Source organism: Stegastes partitus, unplaced genomic scaffold, assembly GCF_000690725.1.
Source record: "Stegastes partitus isolate 25-593 unplaced genomic scaffold, Stegastes_partitus-1.0.2 Scaffold26, whole genome shotgun sequence".
Classification (NCBI taxonomy): Eukaryota; Metazoa; Chordata; class Actinopteri; family Pomacentridae; genus Stegastes; species Stegastes partitus.
This window is the reverse complement of record NW_007577757.1, coordinates 1,357,188-1,370,533: the sequence shown is the minus strand read 5'-3', so window position 1 is coordinate 1,370,533 and position 13,346 is coordinate 1,357,188. Positions and strand designations below refer to the sequence as shown.

The following is a 13,346-nucleotide window of genomic DNA, read 5'->3' as shown; positions in this document are numbered from 1 at the left end:
AAAAAAAAATTTTCAATGACAACTAATACTGTCTCCGTTTCAGCTCCATAGATCTAGTCTGTTTTATTTGTCTTTTTATGTAATCCCAAACTGTCACAAACCTATGAAAATAAGACATCTGATGGTGTCCTTGTACTGGAGACAATTTTAAACGTCTTTCGTATCTATACTAACTTTTGCACAATGCTGCGCTTTGTATGGAAAACACAAAGTAATCTGGAAAGTAACTAGAAACAACTGCCAAACAAATGCAGCAAAAAGCACAAACTGAAGGGAACGTGAATGTGACTGAAAGTGAAATTTGCTGCAGGGCTCTTGCAGTACCGTGTTCTTGTTTTTTTGTCCGCCCTCCTGGAGGCTCATATCCAGGGACAGCAGGACGTCGCCTTCTCATTAGCCAATCAGCACCGTCAATACAGGATGACGTCAACGAACTACCAACACCAGGAAGTTGGAACTTTCTTACAGTCCGGATCCGTCTTCACCAAGTTGCGACTCATAAGTTTTAGACTGAAAACGGAGCTCAGAGTGGAAGTAGTATTTTTTCTATTTATTTTTTTAAAGAATCTGTTTTTGTAGATAAACTTTCTGCAAGTCGGTAAAGCAGGAGGTCGGGCAGCACGTAAAGTCGTCACGTAACACTAAGTGAAGATGTTAGCATCAGGACTGCTGGCTAATTACTGCACCGAGCTCCACGATGACCAGGCACACAAAGTGAGTACTGCTGGGAGACGCTGGGCTGGGTCTGTTGTGGGGACAGGTTGTGTTTCGATGACATTTGAATGTGCTGCTCCACCGTGAGGACGTGAAAACTGGGGTCAAACAGGTCGCAGGCTGCTAGCATGGAGGAGGGCAGTGATGTCTCAGCGGCACTTACGCTGTATTTGTAATTAGCATCACTTGTGAGCTGAGACAAGAGCCCTCAGTACAAGGCCTAAAATAGGAATAAGACAACATTTTTTTAAAGAGAAAAATAATGATACTCATGACGTACAGTATATACTTTGGTAACTGCATACCTGGTTAAATCAATTCAGTGTACCTATGGTTAGCTTTCTATTTGTATCTAAGAAACTGTAATAGCACCTTTGTCACAGGAGACATAGTGAAGTCTACATGACATTACCTGTGTCACAGACATTTTGACATACAGGAAAAGTAAAGTAACTGGGACTGAATTATATTTTGCTGCTTTTGACTGAGAGTCCTGCCTTTGTTGTGTTCTGGCTCTTCGTTGTACTGTCATGTCTTATTGGTATATTTAAAGAACAGCTTGCAGCTCGGTGAAATGTGAATTCTAACTATAGATTTTACATTGACAAGGTCGAACATGTATTTTCATACACACACTACGGTCCACAGCTTTATGACGATGAGCCTACCAGATGTCAAAATCTACCAGGAACTGATGAGGATGAGAGCAAATATGCAGGAACTTTTTTTGTGATATGAGGTGAACAAGTTCGGAGCAAAGCATGTGACACAGATTTTTGATAACGTTGTTCTACATAAAGTTTGCCACCACATATCAGGAAATAACACTGTATTGGGTGTTCAAAACTGGAAGAGGTATTGTTACGTTTCATAACAGCAACTATTGCCAAATGATCCGCTGGTTTCAGTCATGTCTCGGTTTGTCTAACATGAATCAACACTATGTGTTATAGAGCCACTTGACAAAGATAGAGAGAGAGAGAGAGAGAGCGTTGACTCATTTAAGTGTTTGCAATCAATAAAAGAAGACTTGTACAGTTCTCCTTTTTGCTAAGTTCAATCTATGATGGATCTGTAACCGTTCCTCTTGTCAGCAGCAGCTTGTGGTGCTATCTAACACATTCCTGGTTTAGACACTCCATCCAGAACCCCATCATGTCTCCGGAAACATAAGCCTCCTGTTAAAGATGAATGCCACCCACGACCGTGCTTTGTGTTACAGATGCAGCAGTGCAATCCCTTGACCTCGGGGATGAAAGCTAGCTCTGTTGTGAGGAAGTGTTGACTCGATGTCCTGAAAGCTGTACACACAATATTTAACCTTGATGAAACACTGTGAAATGCAAAACAAATAGCAAAATCTAATTATTCAATCTAATAATGTTAAAAATGGGTTTCCATTAAGTGGCCCACTATCGTAAAGCAACATGCACTGAACAGGAATTCCCCAAAATCATTAACAGAGTTATGACATGTCAAAATGTCTGCTGTGGAAAAAGCTCTTTCTTGATGAGCCAATTACATAGAGAAGTAGCCATGTTGCATCAGGCACTTCATCATGGAAACTTAGATTTCCTCTAAATTTAACATAGAACAGTGACAGCAACACTGGGGTTTTATTGATGACAAGTTGTCCACAGTGTAGGGTAAATTAACACATTTTCTGGCTATGAAACTGTTAACCAAAGATTTTTTTGTTGGGTGTACTAAAACATGACCTTTTTTTTTGTGTATGTGTGAGTATCATAAAAAAGATCACGTACATCGATGCTTCATTAGTGGCTGGTTAATGCGTGTGCTGGAATGCCTACTCTTTCAATTATTCAGAGCACATTGGCTACATGAACATGTTAAACATAAATAAAATATATATTGCAAAATAATTCTTAAATAGTTCTGAAATCTAAGTAGTTACTAATGGTAATAGAACTTATTTATTCATCGTATATGCAGGATGGTAGACATGTCAGTATTTAATAAAAACATGTTTTTAAAATCATATTTGGTTCCTTTCTGTTTAAATACTTAGATTTTTTGTGTAAGTGGTGCTGGACAAATGAGTGTGCAATTAGCCCCTTTACCTTAAAAAGTGAGCTGCCTGAATAAAGTCCACTCACTGTTTAGTCTAAATATGTTGCGTCACATCGTGTAGACAGGGATCATATGTTGTCAGTAATTACAAAACAAACCAGCGCTCAGATCAGCATGCAGAGTCTTTTTACCAGTTTAGCCCTCGCCACAGATTTGGCTACAAGAAAGACAGGGTTGACAAGAAATCCTAACACAGTTCCATGAACTGCAGCAGGTCCGATTAACATTTCATGTGACTGTTTATTAGGATGTAGAGACTCGTGGGGCCTAATATAACCAGCTGTCATCTGTGTCCTTTATTAACTTAAAATAACCTTTCTATGCAAGTTCTAACATTTCCATTTCCACAAATTGCTCATCAACATCATGCAGCCTAACTGAAGTGCTTATGACTATTTATGTGAATTACGATCCAACAGAATTTTTTAAAACTTTTATTAGTTTATTTATTGCAGACCTAATTTATTTAGGACTGCTTTTCCTATGATGACAAGTGACAATTTCACTGTGAAAAAGGCCCTTTCTTAATGTTCAATTCTCTAATATTGCACTGAATATATCAGGTCATCCATCATTTAGTTATCTACTGTGTAAAATCGTTTTCTGTCCTTTCTGATAGCAATCTTGTGCAGCCTGCTCAAAGGTCCAAATAGAAATAATAACATTTGTCCTGTGTGGTAGTATGGTAACTCTTGAATCTTTCCTGCTGATTCTTTTTATTAATGGTTGAATGGACTGATTTACTCCTTTGTCTGGCTGTTTTCTCCTGTCATGGCTTCCTTACTATTATTTCGTTTTTAACAGTGAATGGAGGACTTGAGATTTTCCAGACTTAACCGTTCACCCATGAAACCTTTACCAATTGCTCTTCTTGTGTGGCTATTTACTTACACTGAACATATTATTATGAATAAAAGAAATGGCCTCTAAAAAACATCCTTGAGGTGAACATTTACAGTTGCTTCAGAACTGCACATTCACCTCACTGTTAAAAACCACAGCCCCCTAATGTGTAGTGTGTGAACATGCTTTTGGAAAATTACTGCAAAATTATTAAAAAATAAAAACTGAAAAAACTCATACAAAACTATTTCGACTGTTAATTCACTACTTTGTGGAAGTCCCTTTGCCAGCCATTGGAATACTGAGTCTTCTTGGACTTTGTAAACTAGGATTTGGACAGTTACTCAAATTTTTCCCTTCAGATCACGTCAAACTCCATCAGATCGGAGGTGCATGCCATCTTTACATCTGTCCACAGATGTTCTGTGGGGTGTGCAAAAAGTGTGCAAAAAGCAAGGGGCTCTAAATATTTTCAGAAATGACTGTATATGCACATTTTACACATGGACATGGTACAAGGCCAGTAAAAAACACAAACTGTTGTGGACAGTATATTAGAGAGGTCACAGTACCAGAAATTTTTAAGTCCATTACCCTTAAAATCTATGATAGTTGATAAATTCATACTTCCAAAACGCAAATCAATCAATCAATGCATTTCATTGTAAACTAAAAAACCTACTGCACATACACTGCTTCTCAAAATGTTGGTTACAAGCGATTTTATTGAAAATTTTATCTGTAGTTACGAATTGGTTGCATAAAAAAGGGAAAATTTCTTGCATAATACAGTACCAATTGTGTTTTCATACAGAAAAATGTGTTCATTACTATTTTATCAGAAATACGGAACAACAATTCCAAATTATACCGATAAAACCAATAAATAACACTTTATTGACGAGTTCAGAAGTGCTAATAAGATCTACTGAATGGTACCACACTGCAACAGTTTAATAATAAATGTATTGCAAAAGTTCATGTCGGACAACAAAACAATTAAACATGTTTATGGATCTCCATGCTTGCAAGATGGCTGCTGGTCTGCATGGCATACTCTCTGCTAATGCCTGTGGCATTACATTGGGGAGATTGGCCTATTGACCTATTGTATGCAACATTTAATAGAAATGTATAAAAGTTTGATTAGAGTGCTTCTCACTTGTGTAATATTTTTCGTGGTTGCTTGGTCTTGACATTTTATTTAATTTGAAAATGAAAAAGCAGTACAAAAGTGGCATTACCTTTTTTCTGTAAAAATGAACAAACCTTGGTGGTGGACTGTTAGCCAATGTTTAATTCACTACGTTGCCTGGTTACATGGTCAGACCTTGGTATCATGATTAACATTAAATATCAGAATGGACATGTTTTTCTTTAAGTTCCATCAAAAATATTTTCTGTCAAGATTCTGGTAAATATCAAGTGTTAACTGATTTTTTAATTGCTTAACACATTTATCAGACCACCAGCCAATGTAAGGTTTATGCCACAGCTGCCCTAAATTAAAAGCATTGGTAATTACCAAAATCATTTTTATATTTCTGTAATAGTTGATACACCAGTATATAGAAGCTCTGTAACTGAAAATATATTTTAACGCTAAAATATAATTAATATTGTCAACCATGAATTTTCAAATCCACTATTTTACAAAAAAGCAGAAAAAATAGTAAAACACATTATTTTGTCTTAATTAAGATGTCAAATTATAGTTATTTACTTGCATTCCTGAACAGAAAAAAATGTTTTAGTGGTTAAATGTTATGCTTGATTAATTTCTGACTTCTCAGAAAGTGAGTCGGCTCAAATTTGGGGATAAAAAAGGTGAATTCAGTTTGAAATTCTGCATTCCTGTTAAAAATGGTAAAACATTAAGAGCTCAGTGTGAATTAAAGCACTTTGTGATGCTGGATGGTGTCTGAGACAACTAGGGAACAACAAAGTGTTCTCACAGTGTGATCAAGTATGTTTTGGAGTCAGTTGTAGACACTGGTACTTACAAAATGCACCAAGAGGCAGGAAATGAAAGTTCATCTGAAGCAGATGTCAGACACCTCAAGATTGTAAGTACTAGAGACAGAGGGAAGACCACTGCTGATGTTCAAGCAGAGATGAATGCTTCTAGATCAGAGTCTCAGAAAGTCTCCAGAATGACCATAAGCAGACGACTGATGGAACAAGGTTTAGGAGGAAGAAGAGCTGCTGAGAAGCCATTATTGAGGCCTGCAAACATGCAGAAACACCTCAGATTTGCCAGGGAGCACAAACACTGGACTGTTGGTGACTGAAAGAAGGTCTTCTGGACAGACGAGTCCAAGTTTGAACTCTTTGCTCAGCATCATCATGTTTCTGTGCGCAGAAAAGCTGGAGAACGTTTTAATGCCAGATGCATTGCACCCACAGTAAAACGTGGTGGAGATTCCATGATGGTATAGGGTTCTATTAGTGGAAACAGCATGGTGAAATTTATGGAAATCGATGGTATCATGAACAAGAACATCTACCACAACATGTTAGTGCATCATGGAATCCCTTCTGGACTGATTCTGATTGGTTGTGGGTTCATATGCCAACAAGACAATGAGCCGAAGCTACTTCAAAGCTCTTGACCAAGAAAAGGGAATCTGGAGTCCTGGATCTGATGGACTGGTCAAGTCAAAGTCCAGATTTGAATCCTATTGAGCAAATTTAGGATGTAGTACATTCAAAGATTGATCTCACAAAAGTTTAATCTAAAGCAAGTCTGTAGGCACAACTAGAAACTATTTACAACTCGGTAACAAAAGAGACACTGCATAAACACAATGGCAGCAAGAATGCAAACTGTTATCAAGGCCAAAGGAGGCCATACAAAATATGAAGTTTTCTGATTATTATGTATGAAAAAGGACTGTTTAGTTGTTTCAGTTTGTCATTTGCTACATAATTTAACGATAACACTTTTAGTTTTAAACACATTTTTGAAAGATTTCTAAAATAGTTATGTTTTTACATTTTTGTGACAGGTGGTGTATTAAATTTGTTAAGCAATGTACCTTGAGATGCTTTTCGTAAAGATTGTTTCTTTGGTTTGAGAAATAATAGAGCCGGACAAAACATTTGTTGGCAGCTCTTAAGTGGGTGTTATTACAAAGTGCTCCATTGACAAAAAGTTTGGAGACATGTTCCTTTTTGCAAGAGGTTGTATGAAAAGAACAAAATGCAGCTACAATGTAGAGATGATTTTCCAACTTACACAGACAGGGTTTCAAGGTGATACCGAAACAGCAGAAAAGCACTTCACAGATGTGATGAATATTGCAAGGCTAACACAAGGTGTGTCTGTAACAGCGGAGTCCTGTTCTGACTAATTGAAACATTTGAAGTGGTAATTTTGCCCTGTAGTTTATGTGTAGTGGACAGGGGCTCCATATGTTATGTAGACCGGTGAACTTGGCACTGTAGAGCAGCACTACATACACCTGCCACCAGTTTTAATTAATATGTTCCACACTCACAATGTGTCAGCCCGCAGTAGAAGAAGAACTGCTGCTCAAGATAATGAAAGGTCTTGTTTTACATCTGTTTATAGGTAAATCAGACCTCTGAAATGTTGCTGTTGTGTCTTTTTTATGCTTCCTACTGACACATCCTTCTTCATAGACTGCATACAAATCTTTGGAAGAAACGATACAAATACTAAATAATATAGGAACCCTTCCCTAGAATCCTGAGTTATATAGACGTGCAGTCGTCCTCCAATGTATTCATACCCTTCCATTAAAGAAAAGGCAAAATTCACAATAGTCACTCAAATAACTAGAAACTGAAAAAGGTAATAGTAAATAGAGATTTGCTAAATTATAATTTAGTGAAATAAGACATTGCTTTTGAATTGTGGTTGAAAAGAATAATTAAAAAAACAAAACTGTCCTGGACAAATTAGAGCACTTTGCTGATGAGCAGTGGGTCAAAATCAAAACACCTGTCAACAGGTGCAGAAGTCTGACTGAGAGTTTCAGAAAACACTTGATTGCCTGAAACAAAGCATTAGTTTACAGGTCCCATCATGCTTGCTTGCTTGTTTTTTGTTTTTTTCAAATATTTCTATTGAACCACAATTCAAAAGCAATGTCATGATTTTCGTTTTTGTTTTTTTGTTGTTTTTTTTAATATTACTTTTGTCAATTTTAACTTATTTCAGTGACAGCTGTTTTTTTTCCTTCTTCACTGAGAGGGTGTGAATACATTTAAGGATGACTGCAGGTTATAGTTTGCAAGGCAGAGATGCCTCATTTTAATGTCAATAATTAGTTAAGTTTAATGACGACTGTTTTTTTTCTGTTTAGGTGGACAAATTCCTGCACAATTTCCAGCTGTCAGATAAGACTTTGATGGATGTGTCATTACGATTTCGTCGAGAGATGGACAAAGGCCTGTGCAGAGACACCAACTCCACAGCTGCTGTTAAGATGCTGCCCACATTTGTGCGGTCCACTCCTGATGGAACAGGTAAAACCCTGTTCATGTGCTGTCAGTTCATATGAATGATGAATCTAATCAGAATATCTACCATCAAAAAGGTTCACTGGGCTTTTTACTAGAACTGCAACATGCTTGAAAGAGTGCGTTTCCGTGCTGCAAAGTGGTGATCCTTTCTGGAGAGAGTACATCAATGTAATAGTAGCTTTCTAATTGCGCAGCTTTTCACAAAGACGTAACTGAGGTGAGGCCGCATGTGCAATGTGGCTTTAATTTTCATCAGGAGCAATGAATCAGTTTTCTGAGAATTTCTCTCCTAGGTTGGTAATAACTTGAAAATATCAGAAATAATTGCACCAGCACATTTCATTCTATAAATCTTTTTCATTAAATACATTTTTCCTCAAGTGATAGCTTCATGGTTTATCACATCAGTAATGCATTTCTACTATACCTGTATTCGTAAATTGTTTTAGCGTTCTCTATGGAGTCTTTTGTTGCTCATATTCAAGGTCCTTGTTTGTTTGTATCTTGTTCTCTACTGTCACACACGACACCATACATGAGCATGTTCTTGATTAAAGCTGGAGCAAAAAAATTAATTCATCAATAAATTGTTTAACAACAAAGGAAGTTGTCAGAAGACATCACCTTGCGTTCCTGGAAATTGTACCGGTATGATACTTAAAGATAATTGTGATATTATTTTTGAGAGCCTGCTGGTAATTTTGTAATGTAAGAATTTTCAGGAGACCTCAAATGTCTTAAGCAGAAGCATTTATTGAAGCTCGACATCAAAGATAGTTGACATAAACAATGTAAAGCCACACTAGATTCTGAATCTCATTCTGTCCAACATTTTCTTTAGACATAACACAGTAAAACAGAAGCCCTCCTATCTTTTTGGCCTTGGATGAGACTAGCAGATGATGAATTATTTCTTTCTTAAACAAGGATATGCACTTTAGTCAGCCACTTAAAAGGCATGGAGTATATTTCTGTACCTTTTTGTATTCATTGTATTGTAAATGTACAAATCTGTTGTGAATGTTGAACATTGAGTTTTCTGTGGTCATGTCTCGTGTGTGCGATGCAGTTATAAACACATCTCAGTCAACTCTTCAGTTCTTTAGGGCAATAAATGATAGAATGTTAAATCACACTTGTGATAACAGTCATAGTTAGCAAAAATATAGTAGCAATGAGAATATTTCAAAAAAAATAAAACTGCTTGTCTAGAGCCTTATGAGGAAGGAAGTCTGGTTGCTTTCACTTTTTGTCAATCTGATTTTGTGTGTAATTACATTTTTTCTCAAAGAACAAGGTGAGTTCCTGGCCCTGGACCTCGGCGGAGCCAACTTCCGAGTGCTTCTGGTCAAAGTTATGGCTGATGGTGAGCGAAAGGTGGAGATGGAAAATCAGATTTATGCCATTCCTGAACACCTCATGAGAGGCAGTGGGTCTGAGGTAAGAGACATTTTCATGTTCCATACACAACACAATAAATGTGGTACACAACAATACATAGGAGTGCGTGGCCTGTTACCTCTTGTGTGTAGTGTCAGAGAGACACAGCTGTGCTATACAGGAATGAATATAGAAACACACAAATATATAAGGTGCAGCAAATGAGAGGAGACTAATCATAAAGAAAAAAAACGGTGATGCAAACATTAATCATTTTGCAGTAAAAGCACTGTGTGTGTCTTACTCCCTTAATTGTACACAGAGTGATGTTTTTGTCAGGAGGAAGAATGCAGTCTGTTTCCGTTAGCTTGCAATGTAGAGCATGTCGCACCATTGATTAATTAACTTAAAAATGAAGAGGGAGTCACGCTGATTAATGAGGTTAGCCACTCACTTCACAAGATGTTATTTCACAACAGTATCTCAGTCGAGCAGCTGTTAGGTGAAACACATATCCAAAAACTACACTTTACAGTAAAGACATGAGCTGGTTTTCTATTAATATTATAGTAGAATTAAAATTTGAAAAAATAAAAAAAATGAATTACCGCCTTGCAGTTGCAGCGGTATGTATTAGTATCATGGTAATAATACACATATGATAATAGAGAAATAATTCTGCAGCACTGGCTGGAACAACATACAATACAGTTGTGTTGCATTTTATTATTACATAATAATTTGCCAAGAAAGATAGACAAAAAATTGATTAAACAAACTTAACAATGAATGTTATTAATATGTTTTACTTTATTTTATTTTTATTGATTTTTCAATAGAGATTATTATGAATTTCTTTAGCAACAATTGTTGTTTTAGTGAAAAACTGATACAATGACACTCCTACTTCGCACATCTTTAACTTGGCAGCTGAGAATTCAGAATCCAAATCAGCTAATTTGAAGAAATTTCCTCAAGGCATTCCTTAGATATTTTTTTAGACACTGTGGTTATCAGAATTGAACAGATGCACTTACAGATTGACTGACATTCCCCAAAAAGTGCCTCTGGCCTTGGCTGTCATGGACACAGGCATCAAAAAATAATAAATTGATATTCTGTTTAGCTTAATGGAGGGCTACAGAGCATTTGCAAACAGACAGGCTGAGGGGTGAATATCAAAATCAAGTCTCGAAAACTAATAATCACAGATTATACAACAAGCTAATCACATGTAACAGACAAATGTGACTGATTCTAAAAGGACTATAATCACCACCGACCCCTGCTGAGTCCACCTATAGCTTCACATTCACAAGCATCCATTTTCATGGCCTCAACAAATATCAAGGTTAATCAGGTTGCTACAATAAAAAGCACAAGAGTAGGCTGAGCTTCTGACTGCAGTTTGCTTCAAAGAGAGAGGGAGTGGGTCATCAGTCTTTGTCAACATTGAATTGAAGAGAGCTCTGACTCCTCTTCAAACCAAAGACAACCTAATTCCTGCTGCTCAGCCTTGAAAAATCAAAACAACAAACTGATCAACAAAGTCAAGGTCTCATTTTGTATTTCCTGTAAGACTGTTGAATTGAAGTACGCTTGTGAAAGAATTGCAAAATGGGGTTGGTTTGGTAGTTTTAATAATGTTGCAATAAACAATTAAACCCGTCTAATTGGGTATTACAGGCAGACAGCACACCGCTCTTACAAATTAGGCTTTGCAATACTTTTAACATTATATACTACTGAGTGGTCCAGTAAGACATTATTTTACTGCCCAGTGGAAGATGTTGAAAAAGATATTGTCATTTACTGCAAGAAACAACCATCTTCAAACTCATCAAACCTGCTGGCTCCAAAGCAACTAGACTTTTCTCCTCTGTGATTTCCTGGTGGTGGAACGAGTTACCAAACTCTGTTCAATCTGCTGATTCCCTCTCAGTCTTTAAGAAGAGACTAAAGACCAGCTCTTCACCGAACACCTTTGCACTTGACAGACTAAAAAAAAACAAAAAAATGCAAAATTCCATCTTGCCTCCCTGCAGCCTGCTATTGGCATCAACGCCCCCATCTCCTAGGATCTCCCCCCTGTGCACAAAAAGTAATAATTAAAGCACCACTTTATGACCAAGTGATCTGCTAAGCCACAAAATGCAGAATGTTTAACTGTACATCCTTAATCCTTTGAACCCATGTAATGTATGGGTGTTTTTCAGTCCTGTCACATTTTCAACACTGTGGATTATTTTTTACTGCAGTATGAATTCCTGCACCCCTATGGAAACAACAATACTGGTTGTGTGGAAGGCAGGAATTTTTTTTCTATAGAATCTTGTGTAAATGGTAAAAATTTGAAGACATGTAGAATACAGTTATTTTGATGCTTAGATTTGGGGAATTTTTCTGATAGAATGACATGTCACAGATAAGTAGTTCAAAAAACAAGGTTGGAAAGCTGACATTCTGTTGATTCTTTCTGTTTAATAGCATAATTTTGTGATTTACACAATTGCTTTCGATGGACATTATAGAAACACTACACAGTACATTAGAATAATTTATTATGGCAAAGTTTATATAAATCATTGCAGTAAAGTATGTTCATGCCAGGATTCATCCATTATGAGCACACGTTCAATGTGTTGTTTAGGGCATCGTAATGTTGAGGATTGACTAGAAATGTGGCCAAGAGTCAAAATGTTAAGGAGTAGCATCTTATCTCTGAGGCATAAACATTGAACAGATAATTCAGGAAGTTATCACTCACCAGTTTTAGTAGTGTACAGGTATTTGTTATTGACCATTCTGAGAACATTTTTTCAGTGGGAATTTAACAGCCCCACAGCTGTACTATACTAACAAAGTAATACAAAGGATGCTACAATAAGGACTTAAATATTTGTAGCATACACAACATTGTGTGCATAAAAAGAAAATTGAAGGTTTTCAAATCTTGTTTTCTAAAAAAACTGACCTTTTCTCTCCTGTAGTTCTTTGACCACATAGCTGACTGTCTGGCTAATTTTATGGACAAGATGGGCATAAAGGATAAAAAGCTTCCTCTGGGCTTCACCTTCTCTTTTCCCTGTCAGCAGACCAAGTTGGATGAGGTGAGTGACTCAGGGGTTGTTTTTCTGTTTCAAGTAATAGTTGAATGGTTACAGAGCTCCAGAGTGCAACTATCTGGAGTCTGTTGGACCAGTGTGCCTGACATTTAGCATGTGTGCGTGTAGTGCTGTTTTGTTTCCCGCCCATGTTCTGTGCTACATGGCAGATCGATGATGTTCTGCTCTGTAAGTTGCTGCAGCAGCTCATTCCTGCACTCCATTTTGCTGCTCTGCTGGATTGGAACTTCCACTGGCAGCTCTGTAAAACTGTTCTATTGTGCCGCATACTTTCACTTGCAGTGTTTCTATAGTTTGTGGCTGGGCCGTAATATTCAGTCACTGCAGTTCAGTGTTGTATTTTAGCCTCATGATGTTTTGTCCCTAAGCTGTGCACTGCATATATATTGGTGACATCTGTCCATGTTGTAATTATTGCTTTTTTTTTTTTTTAGAGACAATAGTAAATCTCACACTATCTTTGTGCATTATTTTATGTCCTTTATGGTGTTACTTTATTGGTGTTACTCCATTCTAGTGTTTGTTCGGTTATCAGCTCACTTGCAGTGCAGCGCTCTGGCTTTTTCCTGCTGTCACACAATAATATTTCATTTAATTGGTAGGCCAGTAGCCCTCTGCAATCATGAAATGAAAATGGAAATGAAATGAAAAATACTTTATTTATCCCAGAAGGGAAATTCAATATTGTAAAAAGCTCACTTT

The 13,346-nt window shown here is 37.0% G+C and overlaps 1 protein-coding gene across 1 annotated transcript in view; it reads left to right on the top strand.

Moving 5' to 3' along the window:
- Nucleotides 1-444: 444 nt before the first annotated feature.
- hk2 (hexokinase 2) overlaps nucleotides 445-13,346 on the top strand; it is a 46,345-nt gene continuing 33,443 nt past the window's right edge. The window contains exons 1-4 of the mRNA XM_008297737.1: nucleotides 445-714; nucleotides 7,980-8,142; nucleotides 9,431-9,579; nucleotides 12,510-12,629. Of these exons, the coding sequence (XP_008295959.1) occupies nucleotides 652-714; nucleotides 7,980-8,142; nucleotides 9,431-9,579; nucleotides 12,510-12,629 (495 nt within the window). The 5' untranslated portion in view covers nucleotides 445-651. The remainder of the gene's footprint in view (nucleotides 715-7,979; nucleotides 8,143-9,430; nucleotides 9,580-12,509; nucleotides 12,630-13,346) is intronic.